Below are 20,662 nucleotides of genomic sequence, written 5' to 3'. Positions count from 1 at the left end.
TAATTATCATTTAAAAGCTGTATGAGAAAAAGGCAGATATAGCAAAATTAATTCACCCCATTCCACTGTGGTTTTTGTTGATGAGTTTGTTCTTATTAGAGAGGAGTTTAAGTCATTGTGTGGATGGGTATTGCACCATGAGCGCACACATTCACACACTCATTCACACCTACGGGTAACTTAGCATCGCCAATCCACCACCCAGGCTGTTTTGGGAAGAAACCAGAGAACCCAATCAGACCCAGGGAGAACAGACAGTAACCCCAAACCCTGCGTTACAATACATCAGCTCTTAACAATGCTGCTGCTCAGACATTACTGTGTGATGAATCTTTTGCAGCACACCAGTGACACGGTGAAGTGGTGGTTTGTGTACAGAGCTGGTAAAAGTGCATCAGTCCCATGCACACCTCAGTGCCAATGCTGGACAGAGAAACAGACAGAGATGATGAAGGCCGAGAGGACGACTAAAACAAACTGTGCGTGGAAACAGTCGATAGCTCTCTAACTGGCCGAAAGCCAATGTAGGTGTATCTAATAAAGTGGCCACTAAAACACAATGTGTAAAATCTCCAGCAAAACTGCTGCACATGATTTACCCTGTAACCAGCACTACACACAGACCATCAGTGTGGTTGTTGGTAATCAAGTCTTACAGGGGGGGAAAAAAAGACGCACCATCTATCTCATCTCATTATCTGTAGCCGCTTTATCCTGTTCTACAGGGTCGCAGGCAAGCTGGAGCCTATCCCAGCTGACTACGGGTGAAAGGCGGGGTACACCCTGGACAAGTCGCCAGGTCATCACAGGGCTGACACATAGACACAGACAACCATTCACACTCACATTCACACCTACGCTCAATTTAGAGTCACCAGTTAACCTAACCTGCATGTCTTTGGACTGTGGGGGAAACCGGAGCACCCGGAGGAAACCCACGCGGACACGGGGAGAACATGCAAACTCCGCACAGAAAGGCCCTCGCCGGCCACGGGGCTCGAACCTGGACCTTCTTGCTGTGAGGCGACAGCGTTAACCACTACACCACCGTGCTGCCCGCACCATCTATTTCACAGTTATTCCATGAAATCAAGTCGTACATGAGCTGATAGCGATGAGGCACGTAGCACCGAGTCGGCTATAAACCATGTACGACGAGATTGAATGGAATAACGGTTTTATTCTATCCACATTCACTGGATTTTGAGAAACGGAGCATTTTTATTTTTTGCAAATTCGATAAATTAAAAACTTTATACAAAACGTCCGACAAAATCATTTACGCTTGGAATGTAAACAAACGGGTGAAACGACAGTAGAAATTTGTGAAAAATGCTATAATAATAATAATTCTTGAAAATTTGAAAAATATATATTAAGGTGGTCCCAAATTTTTTTTTTTTTTAGGATTTTGTTACGACCACCTTACCTTTTTTTTTTTACATTGCCTAAAAGAAGTTATTGTGCGAAATTTGGTTAAGATTGAACAGTGTTTAGAGGTGCCACAAAGCCATTAAAGTTTTCACTCAAGACACAATATAAAATAATGTGGCTTATTAACTGTTTCATATTAATACAAACAATACAGTAATATAACTTCCTGTGTTCAAAGTAACAATAGCTATTACTTGTCTGTGATTTTCTAAACCCTACGGTATTATGGTATCTTGTGGAGATAAAAGAACACCCTAAGGACTTCCCGAGCAGAAGGAAGCTTTCTCCCAGACAGTTCCTTGGAAGTGGGACCAATTAACCAAACGTAATTGTCCTTTCTGGTTTTGTGCTTTGCGCCACCGGTACTACTTGTATTACTGTTGCTAGCCATCTGAAAAACATAGAAAGAAAAACATTCACAACTTCATCAGCACATTACGATCAGTGCTCATTGTTTAAGAACCCCTTAGTGCATGAAAGTTAACCTTCTATCAGTCTATAAACTCTTCCTGCCTCTTCTTTTTCATAGAAGTGGCATATTCCCTCTAGAACTGTGACTTTTTGGGGGTTTGAGATCTTCTCTGCAACAGTCTACGCACCAACTAATGTTAGTGGCTTAACCCAATTTGCAACCTCGTGTGGCACCTCTAAATATTAACCATCTCATCTCATTATCTCTAGCCGCTTTATCCTTCTACAGGGTCGCAGGCGAGCTGGAGCCTATCCCAGCTGACTACGGGCGAAAGGCGGGGTACACCCTGGACAAGTCGCCAGGTCATCACAGGGCTGACACATGGATACAGACAACCATTCACACTCACATTCACACCTACGGTCAATTTAGAGTCACCAGTTAACCTAACCTGCATGTCTTTGGACTGTGGGGGAAACTGGAGCACCCGGAGGAAACCTACGCAGACACGGGGAGAACATGCAAACTCCGCACAGAAAGGCCCTCGCCGGCCCCGGGGCTCGAACCCAGGACCTTCTTGCTGTGAGGCGACAGTGCTAACCACTACACCACCGTGCCGCCCTAAATATTAACCAATTTTTCTGAAATTTTGCTTGTTGCCTTCTTTTAGCCTATGTAAAAAAATGGTAGGGTGGTTGGAATGTTTTGGTAAAAACAAATTTTTCCCATATATTTCGGGACCACCCTAATATATATACACGTTTTTACCATCAAATTGTTTCATTCCATATTTTGTTGCTTTTTTTTTTGGTGGTTTTGTTTTCAAGTATAGTTTTTATTTCATCCTCGGTTGGTTCAGCAACACGCTCCGCCATTTTCTTCTTCTTTTTTTTTTTTTGGGCGGTTAGCAAACTAACTTAAAGGTGCCACCAACTGGGCTGGAGTGTGGAACAGGAGTTTTGTTTTTAATTTTTTTTTTTTGGGGGGGGGGGGGGGGGGGTCTATATGCTTTTAGTTATTTCAGTTTCTTTTAAATACTTGATAAAGTGATATATCTGACTGTCAGTAAAGACGAGCAAACTACAACCATGGACAACTCGGACTACAACTCCCAGCAGACACGGCGCCCTCTATCTCCCACCTACTGAATCACAGCTGACTCACATTTCCACAATCACCTGTCTCCCGATATAAACCCCAATGACACTCTTACCCATTGCAAAGTATCATCCTGAAATTCCAGTTCGTACCAAGCCTTGTATCTTTCTGACTGCTTTACTGCCTTTTGACCCTCGCCTGTTCTTCCTCGTTTTTCTCGCTCTTTGTCTTGTCCCCGTAACACTGTTTGCTGATCGCCCGACCCACACTAGCTTACTGACTGCGATTTCTGTCTCTCGATTTGGCTTGGTTTGCTCTTCGAAAGCTGTCTTCTGCCGCACATACATCTGTAAGTGCCTGCGTCCTCACAGACTTGATGTGCTCCGCCATTGTGTTTTTCTCTACTCACGGTATATGAGTTGATATCCTAGTAGTAGAATCAGAGCATATGATTGCACATATCCAGTGAATGTGGATAGAATAAATGCTGAATATCAACGCTATGTCATAAACATCCATGCATCCATTATCAACACCACTTATCCATCAGGGTCATGGGGAAACTAGACCCAATCCCAGCTGACACTGGGTGAGAGGTGGGGTACACCCTGGGCAGGGCTAACACAGAGACGAACAACCATTCACACATGGGCAATTTACCGTAGAGTAGCCACTTGACCTACGTAAGCCACATGTCCTTGGACTGTGGGAGGAAACCGGAGCACCCGGAGTAAATCCACACAAGCGCAAGGAGAACTCCACACAGTTAGCCATGAGGTTTGAACCCTTTCTGTGAGGCGACAGTGCTATCCACTGCACCACCTATGTAATATAAATTCACCGATTTCTTTTTAACAGATCAAAAAGTTTAGACTTTTCACAGCATACAGTCTTAGACTTTCTACGCTCATGAAACTTCTCTTCTTCTCTGCAACCATAATCAGATCATATGGTGAGGTGGGACTGTAACGTGGGTGATTTTAAAATGTGGAAAGTTTTTAGTTTGTAAATTCATCGGGCTACAGAGACCACGGACGCTCATCCACGTCACTTTGGTACCTTGCAGAGGGGAACCATCAGGGCCTTCTAGGCCTTCAGAGAAGCCCAAACATATCAGCGTTTCAAATGTTATTGTAAGAAATGTAATTTCTTTCATTCTTTGCTAATTTCATTGTAATTATTCTCTTCTAATTTGGCCTCATTTTCTATCGAATTTGCTTCAGAAATGAAAGCTTTTTCGAACAATGTGCGGTGTATTGTAATGTCTTAGCTCTTTGTTATTTCATTTATTCTTTTTTTTCACTTTCTCGTTTTCTTTCTTTTGTATGTACAAATAGTTACATACTTTTTTTATACATGTTCGAAATAAAATAAATTCATTCATTCATTCATTCATTCATTCATTCAAAGGGTTACTGTCCTGAAAACATTAAAATCAAGTTATCCAACGAGATTTGTTTGTTCGTTGTGTCTAGGCTGAGAAGAGTTTAGAGCTGGTTCACTCATTGGTTAGGACTTCATTGCCGGGACAGAAAGCCATGGCAGTGCATGTTTATGTAGAATGTGACAGATGAATTAGCCAATCAGATTTTGATTTATAGTGGGCGGGACCAAAGATTTATCACCCTTGGCCTTCTGGAAGGCAAACATACACTACCGTTCAAAAGTTTGGGGTCACTTTGAAATGTCCTTATTTTTGAAAGAAAAGCACTGTTCTTTTCAATGAAGATCACTTTAAACTAATCAGAAATCCACTCTATACATTGCTAATGTGGTAAATGACTATTCTAGCTGCAAATGTCTGGTTTTTGGTGCAATATCTCCATAGGTGTATAGAGGCCCATTTCCAGCAACTCTCACTCCAGTGTTCTAATGGTACAATGTGTTTGCTCATTGCCTCAGAAGGCTAATGGATGATTAGAAAACTCTTGTACAATCATGTTAGCACAGCTGAAAACAGTTGAGCTCTTTAGAGAAGCTATAAAACTGACCTTCTTTTGAGCAGATTGAGTTTCTGGAGCATCACATTTGTGGGGTTGATTAAATGCTCAAAATGGCCAGAAAAATGTCTTGACTATATTTTCTATTCATTTTACAACTTATGGTGGTAAATAAAAGTGTGACTTTTCATGGAAAACACAAAATTGCCTGGGTGACCCCAAACTTTTGAACGGTAGTGTAAGCTTAACCACAAATCGACACCATCGGCGCAGCAGTGAAGTCACCTTCCAGCCAGTATAGCGTTCATCAGTAGTTAGCAAATGCTAATAAAGCAGTCAAGCCAGTGCTATCGAGAGCAAGTAGCACACACTAACGACTGAGAAATTAAGATTTCTGTCTCCAGACTCTTCTTCCATGCACACTCACTACAGTATTTTTCACTCAGACTTAAGTATTCATTTCACTATGTAATTTACTTAGTTACTTTTAAAATCAACACTACACATAACGGCGCAATCTGGCAGCCTGCTGCTAATCCCTTACAAAATTCTTTGCCCTGTTGCTTTTTTGGTGTCTGGCTAAGTTTGGGACTTCAGCTCAGCCAAGCTCTAATAGTAACGGTTCACCACTGGTACCTTGTTACCGTACCATGTTACCATGTGACTTAATCGTGTTTGTTCAAGTTTCCACACTGTTTCAAAACGGAACGTGCTTTCCACAGCACTAAATACAAGTCGGTATTGGGAACAGGTTGGGATGGAAATATTGGATGCCAAATCTGCAAAGAACTAAAGACTCTCTTGCTTTCTTTTGCCTATTGCTACAGTTGAGCGAAAAAATGCAGATTTTTTGTACTTGCCATGACAAAACAAAGCTAATCTCCTTCATGATTTGCATGTGCATGGCATCTTTCATTAGCAGTGACAGGCCTTTTTTTTTTTTAAAGTAGTCGTCATAGTGTTGTGTAATGTATCAAATTAAAGAGTGTGAAGATCTGAATTGAAAACTTATTTAATTTTGTAATTACGTCAAAAAGAACCAAACTTATGAACATTTGAAAATCCAATGTTTTATAAAATTTCCATTTCGGTCCGTTGCTCCCAGTCACAAACCAGCAATCATTTCCCATTGGTTTAATTTTCCATTCATGAGGAAGAAACCTCAATCAGAAATTAACAGACCAAAAAGCCAAAAATAAAGAGATTTAATATGTTGAGTATCAGGGTAAGAATTACAGATAAAGGCTTCTTCTTGTACAACCCCGATTCCAAAAAAGTTGGGACAAAGTACAAATTGTAAATAAAACTGGAATGCAATAATTTACAACTCTCAAAAACTGGTATTGTATTCACAATAGAACATAGACAACATATCAAATGTTGAAAGTGAGACATTTCGAAATTTCATGCCAAATATTGGCTCATTTGAAATTTCATGACAGCAAAACATCTCAAAAAAGTTGGGACAGGGGCAATAAGAGGCTGGAAAAGTTAAAGGTACAAAAAAGGAACAGCTGGAGGACCAAACTGCAACTCATTATGTCAACTGGCAATAGGTCATTAACATGACTGGATATAAAAAGAGCATCTTGGATTGGCAGCGGCTCTCAGAAGTAAAGATGGGAAGAGGATCACCAATCCCCCTAATTCTGCGCCGACAAATAGTGGCGCAATATCAGAAAGGAGTTCGACAGTGTAAAATTGCAAAGAGTTTGAACATATCATCATCTACAGTGCATAATATCATCAAAAGATTCAGAGAATCTGGAAGAATCTCTGTGCGTAAGGGTCAAGGCCGGAAAACCATACTGGGTCCCCGTGATCTTCGGGCCCTTAGACGGCACTGCAACACATACAGGCATGCTTCTGTATTGGAAATCACAAAATGGGCTCAGGAATATTTCCAGAGAACATTATCTGTGAACACAATTCACCGTGCCATCCGCCGTTGCCAGCTAAAACTCTATAGTTCAAAGAAGAAGCTGTATCTAAACATGATCCAGAAGCGCAGACGTCTTCTCTGGGCCAAGGCTCAGTTCAGAAGCCTACATCTCTGATGCTATAGGGTTGCATTAGTGCATGTGGCATGGGCAGCTTACACATCTGGAAAGACACCATCAATGCTGAAAGGTATATCCAGGTTCTAGAGCAACATATGCTCCCATCCAGACGACGTCTCTTTCAGGGAAGACCTTGCATTTTCCAACATGACAATGCCAAACCACATACTGCATCAATTACAGCATCATGGCTGTGTAGAAGAAGGGTCCGGGTACTGAACTGGCCAGCCTGCAGTCCAGATCTTTCACCCATACAAAACATTTGGCGCATCATAAAACGGAAGATACGAGAAAAAAGACCTAAGACAGTTGAGCAACTAGAATCCTACATTAGACAAGAATGGGTTAACATTCCTATCCCTAAACTTGAGCAACTTGTCTCCTCAGTCCCCAGATGTTTACAGACTGTTGTAAAGAGAAAAGGGGATGTCTCACAGTGGTAAACATGGCCTTGTCCCAACTTTTTTGAGATGTGTTGTTGTCATGAAATTTAAAATCACCTAATTTTTCTCTTTAAATGATACATTTTCTCAGTTTAAACATTTGATATGTCATCTATGTTCTATTCTGAATAAAATATGGAATTTTGAAACTTCCACATCATTGCATTCCGTTTTTATTTACAATTTGTACTTTGTCCCAACTTTTTTGGAATCGGGGTTGTATTTCACAATTATGCACCTAGAACACTTAAAAAAAAGTAATACATCACTGAAATTGGTCCATCCTTTGTGTTTAAACATAAAATCCAGACTTTAGCGCGTATGTTCACTTTAAATTGCGGACACCGAGCATGACTAATGACGGTGGTGCTCGAATGCGCCGTCTATAAAAGGGTCAACCTTTTGTTCATTCTCTTCAAAATAGTATTACTGATATTTATACACCTTCTCGGTTTTTCTCCGTGAAAAAAATATTAGGAAAATCATTGGTTTTTTTTCTTTTAGGAAGGATACAAAATTTCCCTCGGTGATCCGATCTTTCACGGGCACGAGGCAGCCAAGTGTTCAGCGGAGTTTATTGGAAAAATCAAATCAAGTCACCATGAGAGATTCGGCCACTAGGTGCGAATCATGAGTTTCAAGCTGATTGAACCAACAGTGAGTGAGCGAGCTGGAAGCAACAACAAAACACACGGACCAGTGACGAAGGTCACAAAAAACCCCAAGATGGTGGCGCCCATGAGTTTGGTGTACCAAATGAAAACATGCTGTTCTCCCATACAAACGTATGGGAGGTTCATCAGCGCTGTCAAGCCTACTATAATTGATTTATTTATTTTTTTCATTCTTGATGCTTTTTGATGTAACAGGACATTTTTTTTGAACCACCAGCTGCAGGGCCTCCCCAAAAATTCCTGTAAAACACCATTTCCATGCATATCTAAATAAGATCCTAAACTGCTGTAAATGATTGTATTAAATCTGAAAAGGAGTCTCAATAAGAGTAAAAGCTCCCAACTGACTAATCAGGTTCCACTCTATTATATTCCTTCCTGAGACGACATCATAATAAAACGGCTGACTCCTGTAACTAATACAAGGCATGATGTCTGAGGGAACAGCTTCAGCCCAGCCGTTTACTTACTGCATCACTACAGTGGTGCTTGAAAGTTTGTGAACCCTTTAGAATTTTCTATATTTCTGCATAAATGACCTAAAACATCATCAGATTTTCACACAAGTCCTAAAGAGAACCCAGTTAAACAACTGAGACAAAAATATTGTACTTGGTCATTTATTTATTGAGGAAAATGATCCAATATTACGTGAGTGGGAAAAGTATGTGAACCTTTGTTTTCAGTATCTGGTGTGACCCCCTTGTGCAGCAATAACTGCAACTAAACGTTTCCGGTAACTATTGATCAGTCCTGCACACCGGCTTGGAGGAATTTTAGCCCATTCCTCCGTACAGAACAGCTTCAACTCTGGGATATTGGTGGGTTTCCTCACATGAACTGCTCGCTTCAGGTCCTTCCACAACATTTTGATTGGATTAAGGTCAGGACTTTGACTTGGCCATTCCAAAACATTAACTTTATTCTTCTTTAGCCATTCTTTGGTAGAATGACTTGTGTGCCTAGGGTCGTTGTCTGGCTGCATGACCCACCTTCTTTTGAGATTCAGTTCATGGACCGATGTCCTCAAATTTTCCTTTAGAATTCGCTGGTATAATTTAGAATTCATTGTTCCATCAATGATGGCAAGCCATCCTGGCCCAGATGCAGCAAAACGGGTCCAAACGATGATACAACTACCACCACCATGTTTCACAGATGGGATAAGGTTCTTATGCTGGAATGCAGTGTTTTCCTTTCTCCAAACATAATGCTTCTCATTTAAACCAAAAAGTTCTATTTTGGTCTCATCCATCCACAAAACATTTTTCCAATAGCCTTCTGGCTTGTCCACGTGATCTTTAGCAAGCTACAGATGAGCAGCAATATTCTTTTTAGAGAGCAGTGGCTTTCTCCTTGCAACCCTGCCATGCACACCATTGTTGTTCAGTGTTCTCCTGATGGTGGACTCATGAACATTAGCCAATGTGAGAGAGGCCTTCAGTTGCTTAGAAGTTACCCTGGGGTCCTTTGTGACCTCGCCGACTATTACACGCCTTGCTGTTGGAGTGATCTTTGTTGGTCGACCACTCCTGGGGAGGGTAACAATGGTCTGGAATTTCCTCCATTTGTACACAATCTGTCTGACTGTGGATTGGTGGAGTCCAAACTCTTTAGAGATGGTTTTGTAACCTTTTCCAGCCTGATGAGCATCAACAATGCTTTTTCTGAGGTCCTCAGAAATCTCCTTTGTTTGTGCCATGATACACTTCCACAAACATGTGTTGTGAAGCTCAGACTTTGATAGATCCCTGTTCTTTAAATAAAACAGGGTGCCCACTCACACCTGATTGTCATCCCATTGATTGAAAACACCTGACTCTAATTTCACCTTCAAATTAACTGCTAATCCTAGAGGTTCACATACTTTTGCCACTCACAGATATGTAATATTGGATCATTTTCCTCAATAAATAAATGGCCAAGTATAATATTTTTGCCTCATTTGTTTAACTGGGTTCTCTTTATCTACTTTTAGGACTTGTGTGAAAATCTGATGTTGTTTTAGGTCATATTTATGCAGAAATATAGAAAATTCTAAAGGGTTCACAAACTTTCAAGCACCACTGTATATGGAAGAAATAAAATGATCCTGTGTTTCATTTCATGTCACCATGACTAAATACAGCAAGAAGGTTCTGGGTTTGAACCTCACGGTCGACTGGGGCCTGTCTGTGTGGAGTCTGCATGGGTTTCCTCCAGCTTCCCCCGTGACCCTGAAGGATAAGTGGTATAAATAATGAACAGATGGATGAATGACCAAATACTCCTTTTTTTAAAATAAATTCAATATTCATTTACAGAGATGCCAATGTTAATCTGTTGATACTGTGTCATATTGTTCAGAGACTGTTCTAACCCACACCTCTCGAGTGATTAATTTCATATGATCGATATGTTTTGGATGGCAGCCAGGGCGTACTCGGTCCATGAATATCCACTACTTTGTTGATTTATACAAAGTGACGTCCTGTCTGTTCCAGATCTGTAAACACATACAGGTCTCTGCAGGACCTTAAAAATAGACTTCCAGACAGAAACCGCGTCTAATGCTGTTTTCAATTCGAAATTATTGCATTCATTTAATCTCATCCACTCTGACTGTTTTAATAAAACTTAATAAAATGCATTACTCTTTGAGCCATTAAAATTCATCACTCAACCTGGATGTCGATACCACATGCTGCCTTGCTTTGGTAAAGAGATATTAAAATATGATTTAATTGATTGTTATTTTCAGTGCACAGAGATTCATTAGGCTTGAGTGTGAAGTGAATCTGCATACACACAGTACTGTACAAAAGTCTTAGGCACCATATTTTTTTTCACAAACTTTGTGATGGATTTCTATTTTATGACTTCGACATTATCGAGTCAGTACAAAAACATTTTAGAGCCCAAACGTTCATTTTCCAGCACAAAATTAAACGTTACAGAAAAAAAAATTGTATCTGAGCAGCATATTACATAAGAGAGCACTTTTCAGATTAAAAAAAAGAAAACATAATGAAGGCTGCTGGGTTTTGGTGCAAAATGAAGACGGGAGTGTGACAAAGTGTCCAGAAGAACTGTGGCTGGTTCTGTAAGATGCTCAGTAAAACCTACAGCTCATTTCCTTATCAAACTGCACTCACTGGACCTCAGACTACTATTTTTTTTAAGGCAAAGGCTCATCTCACACCCAATATTGACTTTGTATAATTTATTATGGCTTACTGCTGTTTACAGAGCTACAATTATCGACAGTCCATAATTATCAACACCTTTTCAGATTTACCAATAAAAAACAGTTTTACAAAAGGTGAGTTTCAGTTCCAACAGTTATTATCGGTTAATTAATCAACCGGAAGACCCGCCTCACCCTTCGATCTTGTCGTCTGATGACGCAGCTCGTTACCTGAGATGGAATTTTTTCAGCACGATCAGCAATTTGAGGAAAACTCGGACGTTATCATCGCAGGTAAGCATGGTGGAAAGATCATGGACGTGTTTTTACTGATCAAATTCACCCATATTTCATGATCTCCTTGTCGAAACCTACTTTGTTTCTTACTCTTTCATTTTGTATCTAAACGCGCGTTTGAGAAGTCACGTGAGGTGTCGATAATAGTGAACACTTTCACCGGTGTCCACCATTATCGACACGCTGTGGAATTAAGGGACATTTACAACTGTTATGGATCGATATTTGTGCAACATTGTTGAAGCAGGTGAAGTGCTTTAAAAAAAATAAAAGTGCTGTGATTTATAATCATTTTTTTCCTGATCCATAACAGAATGGAATGTTTATAGAGTATTTGGAATCCGATTGCAATAAATAGAATTAGAGCAGAATTAACTTCCTAGCGTATAAAAAAATTACTTGCTTGAGATATTCAGATTTTTCTATTCCATTCAGAAAATACATATATATTTTTTTGCAGTTTGTTGTAAATATCGACCACATATTACACTATCAGTAGACATTTTATATTTTGGCTCGAGGAATGACGTGCGACCTTTGACCTGGATGTTCATGTGGTTACAAGATACAATAGTTACTACAAAACTAGAAATTAATACAAACAACAACGAATGATTAACAAAATGTGATCTACGAAAACACTTATAAAGTGGAAGAAAAAGATTTTCTGACAGGTTAAACATTATCAGTTCATTTGTTTACAAACATTAGAATTACTTCTGGGCGGCACGGTGGTGTAGTGGTTAGCGCTGTCGCCTCACAGCAAGAAGGTCCGGGTTCGAGCCCTGTGGCCGGCGAGGGCCTTTCTGTGCGGAGTTTGCATGTTCTCCCCGTGTCCGCGTGGGTTTCCTCCGGGTGCTCCGGTTTCCCCCACAGTCCAAAGACATGCAGGTTAGGTTAACTGGTGACTCTAAATTGAGCGTAGGTGTGAATGTGAGTGTGAATGGTTGTCTGTGTCTATGCCCATGTTTACATTAGACCGTATCAGCGGATCATCAGATTAACGTTTTTAAAACGATTAGTGTGCACACAGCAACACCAATACACGATTTGCGTGCACACAGCAACACCAATACACGGATACGCTCGGCTCCGCAGGCATCCTGCGCTCCAAATCACTCCGCCCTGAACAGCGAGTGCCCTCTGGAGGGTGCGCACTCCGGCCCTGCGCAGCTCACAGAGTGCGCGAGTGAAGTGCACAAGCAGTGATTCGGGACTGAGCCGCTGTGTGTGTGATCCCAGCGCATATCACTTACCACTTGCAAGTGGAAGGATGGCAAGCCTAAAGACAATCATAACTACACAATGGGCAGTATTTGCATCAGTATTTGCAGTATTTTCATACTTTTATACTCTTTAATGAAAGGTGATACAAGGCGGAAGTCCGCGCCGTTTTTCAGCAGTCGCGTCACATGACCAACGCCAGCGAATCAGGAAGGTGGATGTCACAGTGACGTTGTCCAATGACGACGCCAGCTAGAGCTCAGCACAGCGTATCCGCGTATCTCAATGTTTACACAGCACCGGACCAGACACGATCTGGATTGAATACGTGGACCCTGGCGGATTCCCGTTTCCCGGCGTTTCCAGGCGGTTTAATGTAAACGGACAGTGCATCCGCGAAGAAAACGAGACAGATACGGTCTAATGTAAACTTGGCCTATGTGTCAGCCCTGTGATGACCTGGTGACTTGTCCAGGGTGTACCCCGCCTTTCGCCCGTAGTCAGCTGGGATAGGCTCCAGCTTGCCTGCGACCCTGTAGAACAGGATAAAGCAGCTAGAGATAATGAGATGAGATGAAATAACCATCTGGATGTTGATAATTGTGGAATGTTTTCGACAACTGGACAAAGGTGTCGATAATTGTGGAACGTGATCTGGTAAGCTAAGTCATCGGGAATCAACTCATTTTTTTTCCAATGGAAGTTTGAGTAATTATTCATGCACAATTGAAGTCTTTTCTACTTTTGCGAAAGATCGTTAAGGTGTCGATAATTGTAGCCGCCGCGCTAGTATTTTTTTAAGTGTTGAAACATTTCATTTCATTATTTTTAAGCTATTTTTGGTCTACAGCATTTCTTTACATGTGCCTAAGACTTTTCCACAGTGCTGTACATGTGTACATTTTCATGGAAGAAAACCTTTCAAGCCATGAGAAAAGCAATTTGTTCAAATGTCATCCCATGCCACAAAGGACCGTGTTCAAACAGCCAGGTCAAATAATAGGAATGAATGGAGCTGTGATTATCCTGATATTGCAATTGTGATTAAAGGAGAATGAATGTGTTATTACCTCCTCCCACTCAGCTGTGAAGGAAGGGGTACGCTCCAGTCTGGTTGGGCTGTTTTGACCTCGAGAATTCCGCTTTTCCTCCTCGATGGGCGATGCCACCACAAGGTTGGAGTCCGACTTGGAAAGGCTCCTGGAAAGCTGGAGTTCCGGCACATTCTTCGACACTCCGGAGCGCATCCTTCCAAGAGTGCACGCTCTCTCCTCGTAGCACCCTGCGCTGTTATTCCCACCTTCTCCACTCCTGTTCACTTCGTTCTTTCCCTGTACAGATGGGTTCTGGTTGACTCTTGTGTGAAAGATGGTGCGGTACACTACCTGAGGTTTAGGTTCTTTCTGGGTCTTCGAAGCAGGGAATGGCACGGCGTGGTTCGGTGCGAGCAGCAGGTTGCTGTGCCTCTGTGAAGGATCTTTGCGCACTTTGCTGTACAGCTGGTAAGGATTATCCGGGGACTCACAGGCTGGAGATGAGCCGTGCAGCAGGCCGGCAAACTGCTCGGGAACGCGACTCTCCCTACGATCGTCTTTCAGCGTTGTCTCCCTCTGCTCCACCACCTCATCTAAGACAGAAGAAGTTAAGAAGTTTTTGGGTCACACAGACTGAGTTTGCACATGTAGCATATATCCATTAGGGTGCATCAGTTGCCCCCTAAAAATGAAATGTTCCTCCGATCATGATGCATTTTTGTTTTTATGTTCCTTTTGGTAAGAAAACACACTGGGTGAAATATTTTGACAAAATTCGAAAGTTTAATGGCGGCACCAGGAGCTCAAAGTTATGGAAAAAGCTGCTATTTTATGACTTTTATGACAAAATTTCGATCACTTTTCATGAAACATTATGGCACCTTATAGAGTATACCAAATATCTTAGATCCACATTTTTAGTGCATATTCTAAATATATTATCAAGCACAGTTTGGGTTTTAGCTGTTTATTGAATCATTGTTCAACTACTTTTAAACAATACAGATGTATTATGACTCACATTAATGCTTCTCAATCCCTTGCAAAGGTTCTTAACATGATCTCTGGGTCACAAGAAATCAATAAATGGAGTCCAACATTGTGATTCAAACCTTACGCGAAAACATAAAATAAGCGTTTTTTGGCAAAAAATGAACCTCATGGTGCCACCATTAGACTTTTGAATACGGTCAAAAAATTTTACAGGATGTCTTTATTGGTGAAAAGGAACACCCAAACAAAAATGCATCAGATTTTATGAGAGTGAGGGCAACTGATGCACCCTAATATCCATGTTTCGCTCTCTCCTTACGTATGCAATAATAAGCAATGCTTTAAAGGACGGCTTAATAAACTCTCAATGTGTCTATAAGCATGTGTGCATGTCCACATTTATTTAACGGTTCAAGGGACTATGTGGTGGAAAAAAGGGAGAAAAATCAAAGATGAGGGCCAAAGTGTGTGTCTGAAAAAATGAGAGGATATCGTGTGACTGATTGAGATGAAAAGTTTTCAGTGGGACATTCACGAAAAGCATTTGCACCCATGTGTATTTAAAGAGGTTAAAAGTGTTGCATAAATCACATATGCAGCGTGCCAACAAGCCTCAACTCTAACAGCTTGAGTTCATTCATTCATTCAGTCATAGCATATGATGAGGACATTTATACATTCATTATAGGGTCTATATATTCTTATTTATTAATTATAGTTCTAGTACCTGTTAGTGTCTGAAGACTTTCACTCTATTCCCAAGTGACTCACACAACCGCTTAATAATCAGCATAATGCACATCAAATTAATCACGCTTACAGCTTGCCAGTGACACCTCGCTGAGATTTAATGTTCACATGCCAAAGCAGTAGAAGCTGCAGAATTCTACTAGGAAATGGAAATATATCTGAAGACCCAGTGTACACACCATTTTCCTGTTTCATTTTTTTTTTAAATTCACACTAAGCTCAACATACCTTACCATATCATAAAGTGAACTTCAGAAAGAAAACTACAAGATTTAGAGTTTAGACATGTGTGGGGAAAAAAGTGCACCCTCTATCAATTCTATTTTTTATTTAGCAGAGCCTAAATAACAATTGTGTGGTCCTCACCAACTTCTATAAACAAACAAATCTTCCTTCTTCTTCGTCCCATAGCCAGCAAGGGCCATAGGGGCACCACTGATGACATTTTAACAGTCTACCATAGGTGTGTCTAGGGCATTTAAACTTGGCAGAGCCCATCCCTCTCCAAGCCTGATCAATGGGCAATTTAGAGTCACCAGTTAACCTAACCTGCATGCCTTTGGACTGTGGGGGAAACCGGAGCACCCGGAGGAAACCCACGCGGACACGGGGAGAACATGCAAACTCCACACAGAAAGGCCCTGGTCAGCCATTGGGCTCGAACCCAGAACCTTCTTGCTGTGAGGCGACAGTGGTAACCATTACACTACCGTGCTGCCATAATAATAATAACAGCAATAATAACTAGATAGATACTGTGACTAAAGTCAGAGTGATTTGCGCTAGCTCTTACAAACCGGAACGTCTGGTCATCATACCCTATAGATCCGGAATGGTAAGAGATAATGCTTAGTGTGGGGGGAAAAAAAGGTTTTTCATGGATCATTTCGGTTTGGTGATTCAGATCAGCACCAAAAGTCATCGCAACTTAATTCAGCCCAGAGGTATTCTTCATGTAAAATTTGGTGATGATCGGTTGAAAACTGAGGGAGAAATAGCAAAAGAAGAAAGATCCTGAGTGAGATTAACAATTTGCGCCAACACTGCTAGTGCAAAATAATAATAATAATAATAATAATAATAATAATAATAAGAGGGGCGGCACGGTGGTGTAGTGGTTAGCGCTGTCGCCTCACAGCAAGAAGGTCCGGGTTCGAGCCCCGTGGCCGGCGAGGGCCTTTCTGTGTGGAGTTTGCATGTTCTCCCCGTGTCCGCGTGGGTTTCCTCCGGGTGCTCCGGTTTCCCCCACAGTCCAAAGACATGCAGGTTAGGTTAACTGGTGACTCTAAATTGAGCGTAGGTGTGAATGTGAGTGTGAATGGTTGTCTGTGTCTATGTGTCAGCCCTGTGATGACCTGGCGACTTGTCCAGGGTGTACCCCGCCTTTCGCCCGTAGTCAGCTGGGATAGGCTCCAGCTTGCCTGCGACCCTGTAGAAGGATAAAGCGGCTAGAGATAATGAGATGAGATGAGATAATAATAATAATAAGAAGAAAGATCCTGAGTGAGAGTAACAATTTGCGCCAACACTGCTTGTGCAAAATAATAATAATAATAATAATAAAGATCCTGAGTGAGAGTAACAATTTGCGCCAACACTGCTTGTGCAAAATATTAATAACTAGACCGGATAATTCCCCGGGGGAAATTGTGAGAGGATGCAGTGCGTGAAGCAATTCGGTCACGCATGTTTGCTGGCCGTGAATGTGTGACCTGCAATGATGTTTCAATGCAATGATTATGTGTGTGCTTGAGACAGCAGCCGTCATGAAGAAGAGCTATTCAACAGTATAAACAAAGTGACTACAGGCGGAAATTAGCATGTACTGCTATAACCTGGTACAGACATCTGTCCTTACCACAAGGATAATGTTTAATTTGTGCACTGTCCCTTTTAAAAATAAAATAAACTCTAAACTCTAAGAAGAGTGTTTGTTGTTTGTATGTACGAACAGAAGTGTTCCTAATAAAGTGGGCGGCTAAGGTGAAGTGTCATGCCGACCGAGGCTGTTTTTCTGTCACGTTTATAATGGGTGTCAATGAGGCCATTCGGCTGCCCTCTTCTCAGTTTGAGGCTTCTCATTCAAAAACTGTAAATCCTATCGTTTAGGTAGACACATTGTGTGAATCAGGACAAGTTTTACTACTAGTTTTGAGAAAATCATGTCTGTAGAGTGAAATTTGTGGCTGAAAACACAGTTTAAGCGATTAAGTTTGAGCTTTTTTTCCAAGCCGTCTCCACTCTGACTTAACGAGCTTCACTGGTGTGTAACGCAATAGACACCCATTCAAAAGCCGGATTTTCTCCCAGAACCCACATGGCGTTTGAGCCGGGACTGATCCAAAAGTGTAGAACCTAGCAGAAAAGTTGAATGACAGATCCACAGAGGAGACGTTTTCCTACGTTTTAGAGTTTGAATCACATCTCTAGGTGAAAGCATGCCAGAGCAGCAGACGTTTGAAAAACGTTGAAAAAGTGCTTTTTTTCAATTAATTCCATAGAAATGAATGGGGGTTTTTTCGACGATTTTTTCGCGACTACGTCGCGAAAAAATCGTATTCTGTAGAGAAAAGTAATAGCATAGCGAATCCGATCGAGCCGCACATTTTGATGTATTGTTTGTCTGTGTGTGTTTGTAGTTTGTATGTACGAACAGAAGTGTTCCTAATAAAGTTGGCAGCTAAGGTGAAGTGTCATGCCGACCGAGGCTGTTTTTTTTTTCACAAAAAAAAGAAATTCACAAAATTCTTTCACAGTGAGCGCTAGAAGGGTCTCCTGAATAGACGGATGTCATTTTTTGTCTGTAGTGTTAAAACTGAGAGACTTTTCTGTCACTTTTATAATGGGTGTCAATGAGCTAAGACACACAAGGTATGGAGTTTTCTACTGGTTTTTATGAAGGACCAGGCCTCGAACAATGACAAATAACTCGACAACGGAAGCAGCTATTCACAAAATTCTTTCACAGTGAGCGCTAGAAGGGTCTCCTGAATAAAATGATGTATTTTTTGTCTGTCGTGTTAAAAATAACGACACTAGAGCGATTTAAAAACGAGTGACTTTTCTCTCACGTTTATAATGGGTGTCAATGAGGCCTGTCAGCTGCCCTGTCCTCAGTTTGACGCTTGTCATTCAAAAACTGTAAATCCTATCATTTAGGTAGACACATTGTGTGAATCAGGACAAGTTTTACTACTACTTTTGAGAAAATCATGTCTGTAGAGTGAAATTTGTGGCTGAAAACACAGTTTAAGCGAGAAAGTTTGAGCTTTATTTTCAACCTCTCTCCACTCTAAGTTAACGAGCTTCACTGGTGTGTAACGCAATAGACACCCATTCAAAAGCCGGATTTTCTCCCAGAACCCACATGGCGGTTGAGCGGGGACTGATCCGAAAGTGTAGAACCTAGCAGAAAAGTTGAATGCCAGATCCACAGAGGAGAAGTTTTCCTACGTTTTAGAGTTTGAATCACGTCTCTAGGTTAAAGCATGCCAGAGCAGCGGACGTTTGAAAAAAGTTGAAAAAGTGCTTTTTTTTCAATTAATTCCATAGAAATGAATGGGGGTTTTTTCGACGATTTTTTCGCGACTACGTCGCGAAAAAATCATATTCTGTAGAGAAAAGTAATAGCATAGCGAGTCCAATCGAGCCGCACGTTTTGATATATTGTTTGTCTGTGTGCGACGTACGGTTATTGAGTTATTCGAAATCAAAATTTGCGTAGGAATAATAAGATTAAGAAGAAGAAGAAATACGTAGAAGAACAATAGTTGCAGTGCTTTGCACTGCAACCTATGGGCTCCCCTAGGGGAGCCCATAGGTTGCTGTGCTGCAGCACTGCATCCTAATAATAATAAGAAGAGGAAAGATCCTGAGTGAGAGTAACAATTTGTGCCAACACTGCTAGTGCAAAATAATAAGAAGAAGAAGAAGAAAAAGAAGACACCTCGCTGAGATGTCAGCATCTGACATGTCATCCTCACAGTTCCCCCCCCAACACACACACACACACACACACACACACACACACACACACACACACACACATACATACATCTCATCGTTCATTAACACACTGAACTCAGGGACTGCACATCTCACTTCACAGTGGTGCTTGAAAGTTTGTGAACCCTTTAGAATTTTCTATATTTCTGCATAAATATGACCTAAAACATCATCAGATTTTCACACAAGTCCTAAAAGTAGATAAAGAGAACCCAGTTAAACAAATGAGGCAAAAATATTATACTTGGTCATTTATTTATTGAGGGAAATGATCCAATATTACATATCTGTGAGTGGCAAAAGTATGTGAACCTCTAGGATTAGCAGTTAATTTGAAGGTGAAATTAGAGTCAGGTGTTTTCAATCAATGGGATGACAATCAGGTGTGAGTGGGCACCCTGTTTTATTTAAAGAACAGGGATCTATCAAATTCTGATCTTCACAACACATGTTTGTGGAAGTGTATCATGGCACGAACAAAGGAGATTTCTGAGGACCTCAGAAAAAGCGTTGTTGATGCTCATCAGGCTGGAAAAGGTTACAAAACCATCTCTAAAGAGTTTGGACTCCACCAATCCACAGTCAGACAGATTGTGTACAAATGGAGAAAATTCAAGACCATTGTTACCCTCCCCAGAAGTGGTCGACCAACAAAGATCACTCCAACAGCAAGGCGTGTAATAGTCGGCGAGGTCACAAAGGACCCCAGGGTAACTTCTAAGCAACTGAAGGCCTCTCTCACATTGGCTAATATTAATGTTCATGAGTCCACCATCAGGAGAACACTGAACAACAATGGTGTGCATGGCAGAGTTGCACGGAGAAAGCCACTGCTCACCAAAAAGAACATTGCTGCTCATCTGCAGTTTGCTAAAGATCACGTGGACAAGCCAGAAGGCTGTTGGAAAAATGTTTTGTGTGAGACCAAAATAGAACCTTTTGGTTTAAATGAGAAGCATTATGTTTGGAGAAAGGAAAACACTACATTCCAGCATAAGAACCTTATCCCATCTGTGAAACATGGTGGTAGTAGTATCATAATTTGGGCCTGTTTTGCTGCATCTGGGCCAGGACGGCTTGCTATCATTGATGGAACAATTAATTCTGAATACTGCCAGTGAATTCTAAAGGA

At 41.2% G+C, this 20,662-nt stretch overlaps 1 protein-coding gene across 5 annotated transcripts in view; it reads right to left on the bottom strand.

Moving 5' to 3' along the window:
- anks1b (ankyrin repeat and sterile alpha motif domain containing 1B) overlaps nucleotides 1-20,662 on the bottom strand; it is a 504,499-nt gene that overhangs the window by 141,676 nt on the left and 342,161 nt on the right. For all 5 annotated transcript variants that reach the window (XM_060914283.1, XM_060914286.1, XM_060914284.1 and 2 more), the window contains one exon: nucleotides 13,819-14,375. In XM_060914283.1, the coding sequence (XP_060770266.1) occupies nucleotides 13,819-14,375 (557 nt within the window). The remainder of the gene's footprint in view (nucleotides 1-13,818; nucleotides 14,376-20,662) is intronic.

Source organism: Neoarius graeffei, chromosome 2, assembly GCF_027579695.1.
Source record: "Neoarius graeffei isolate fNeoGra1 chromosome 2, fNeoGra1.pri, whole genome shotgun sequence".
Classification (NCBI taxonomy): Eukaryota; Metazoa; Chordata; class Actinopteri; order Siluriformes; family Ariidae; genus Neoarius; species Neoarius graeffei.
The sequence above is the reverse complement of the archived record's forward strand: the minus strand, read 5'-3'. Positions and strand labels throughout refer to the sequence as shown.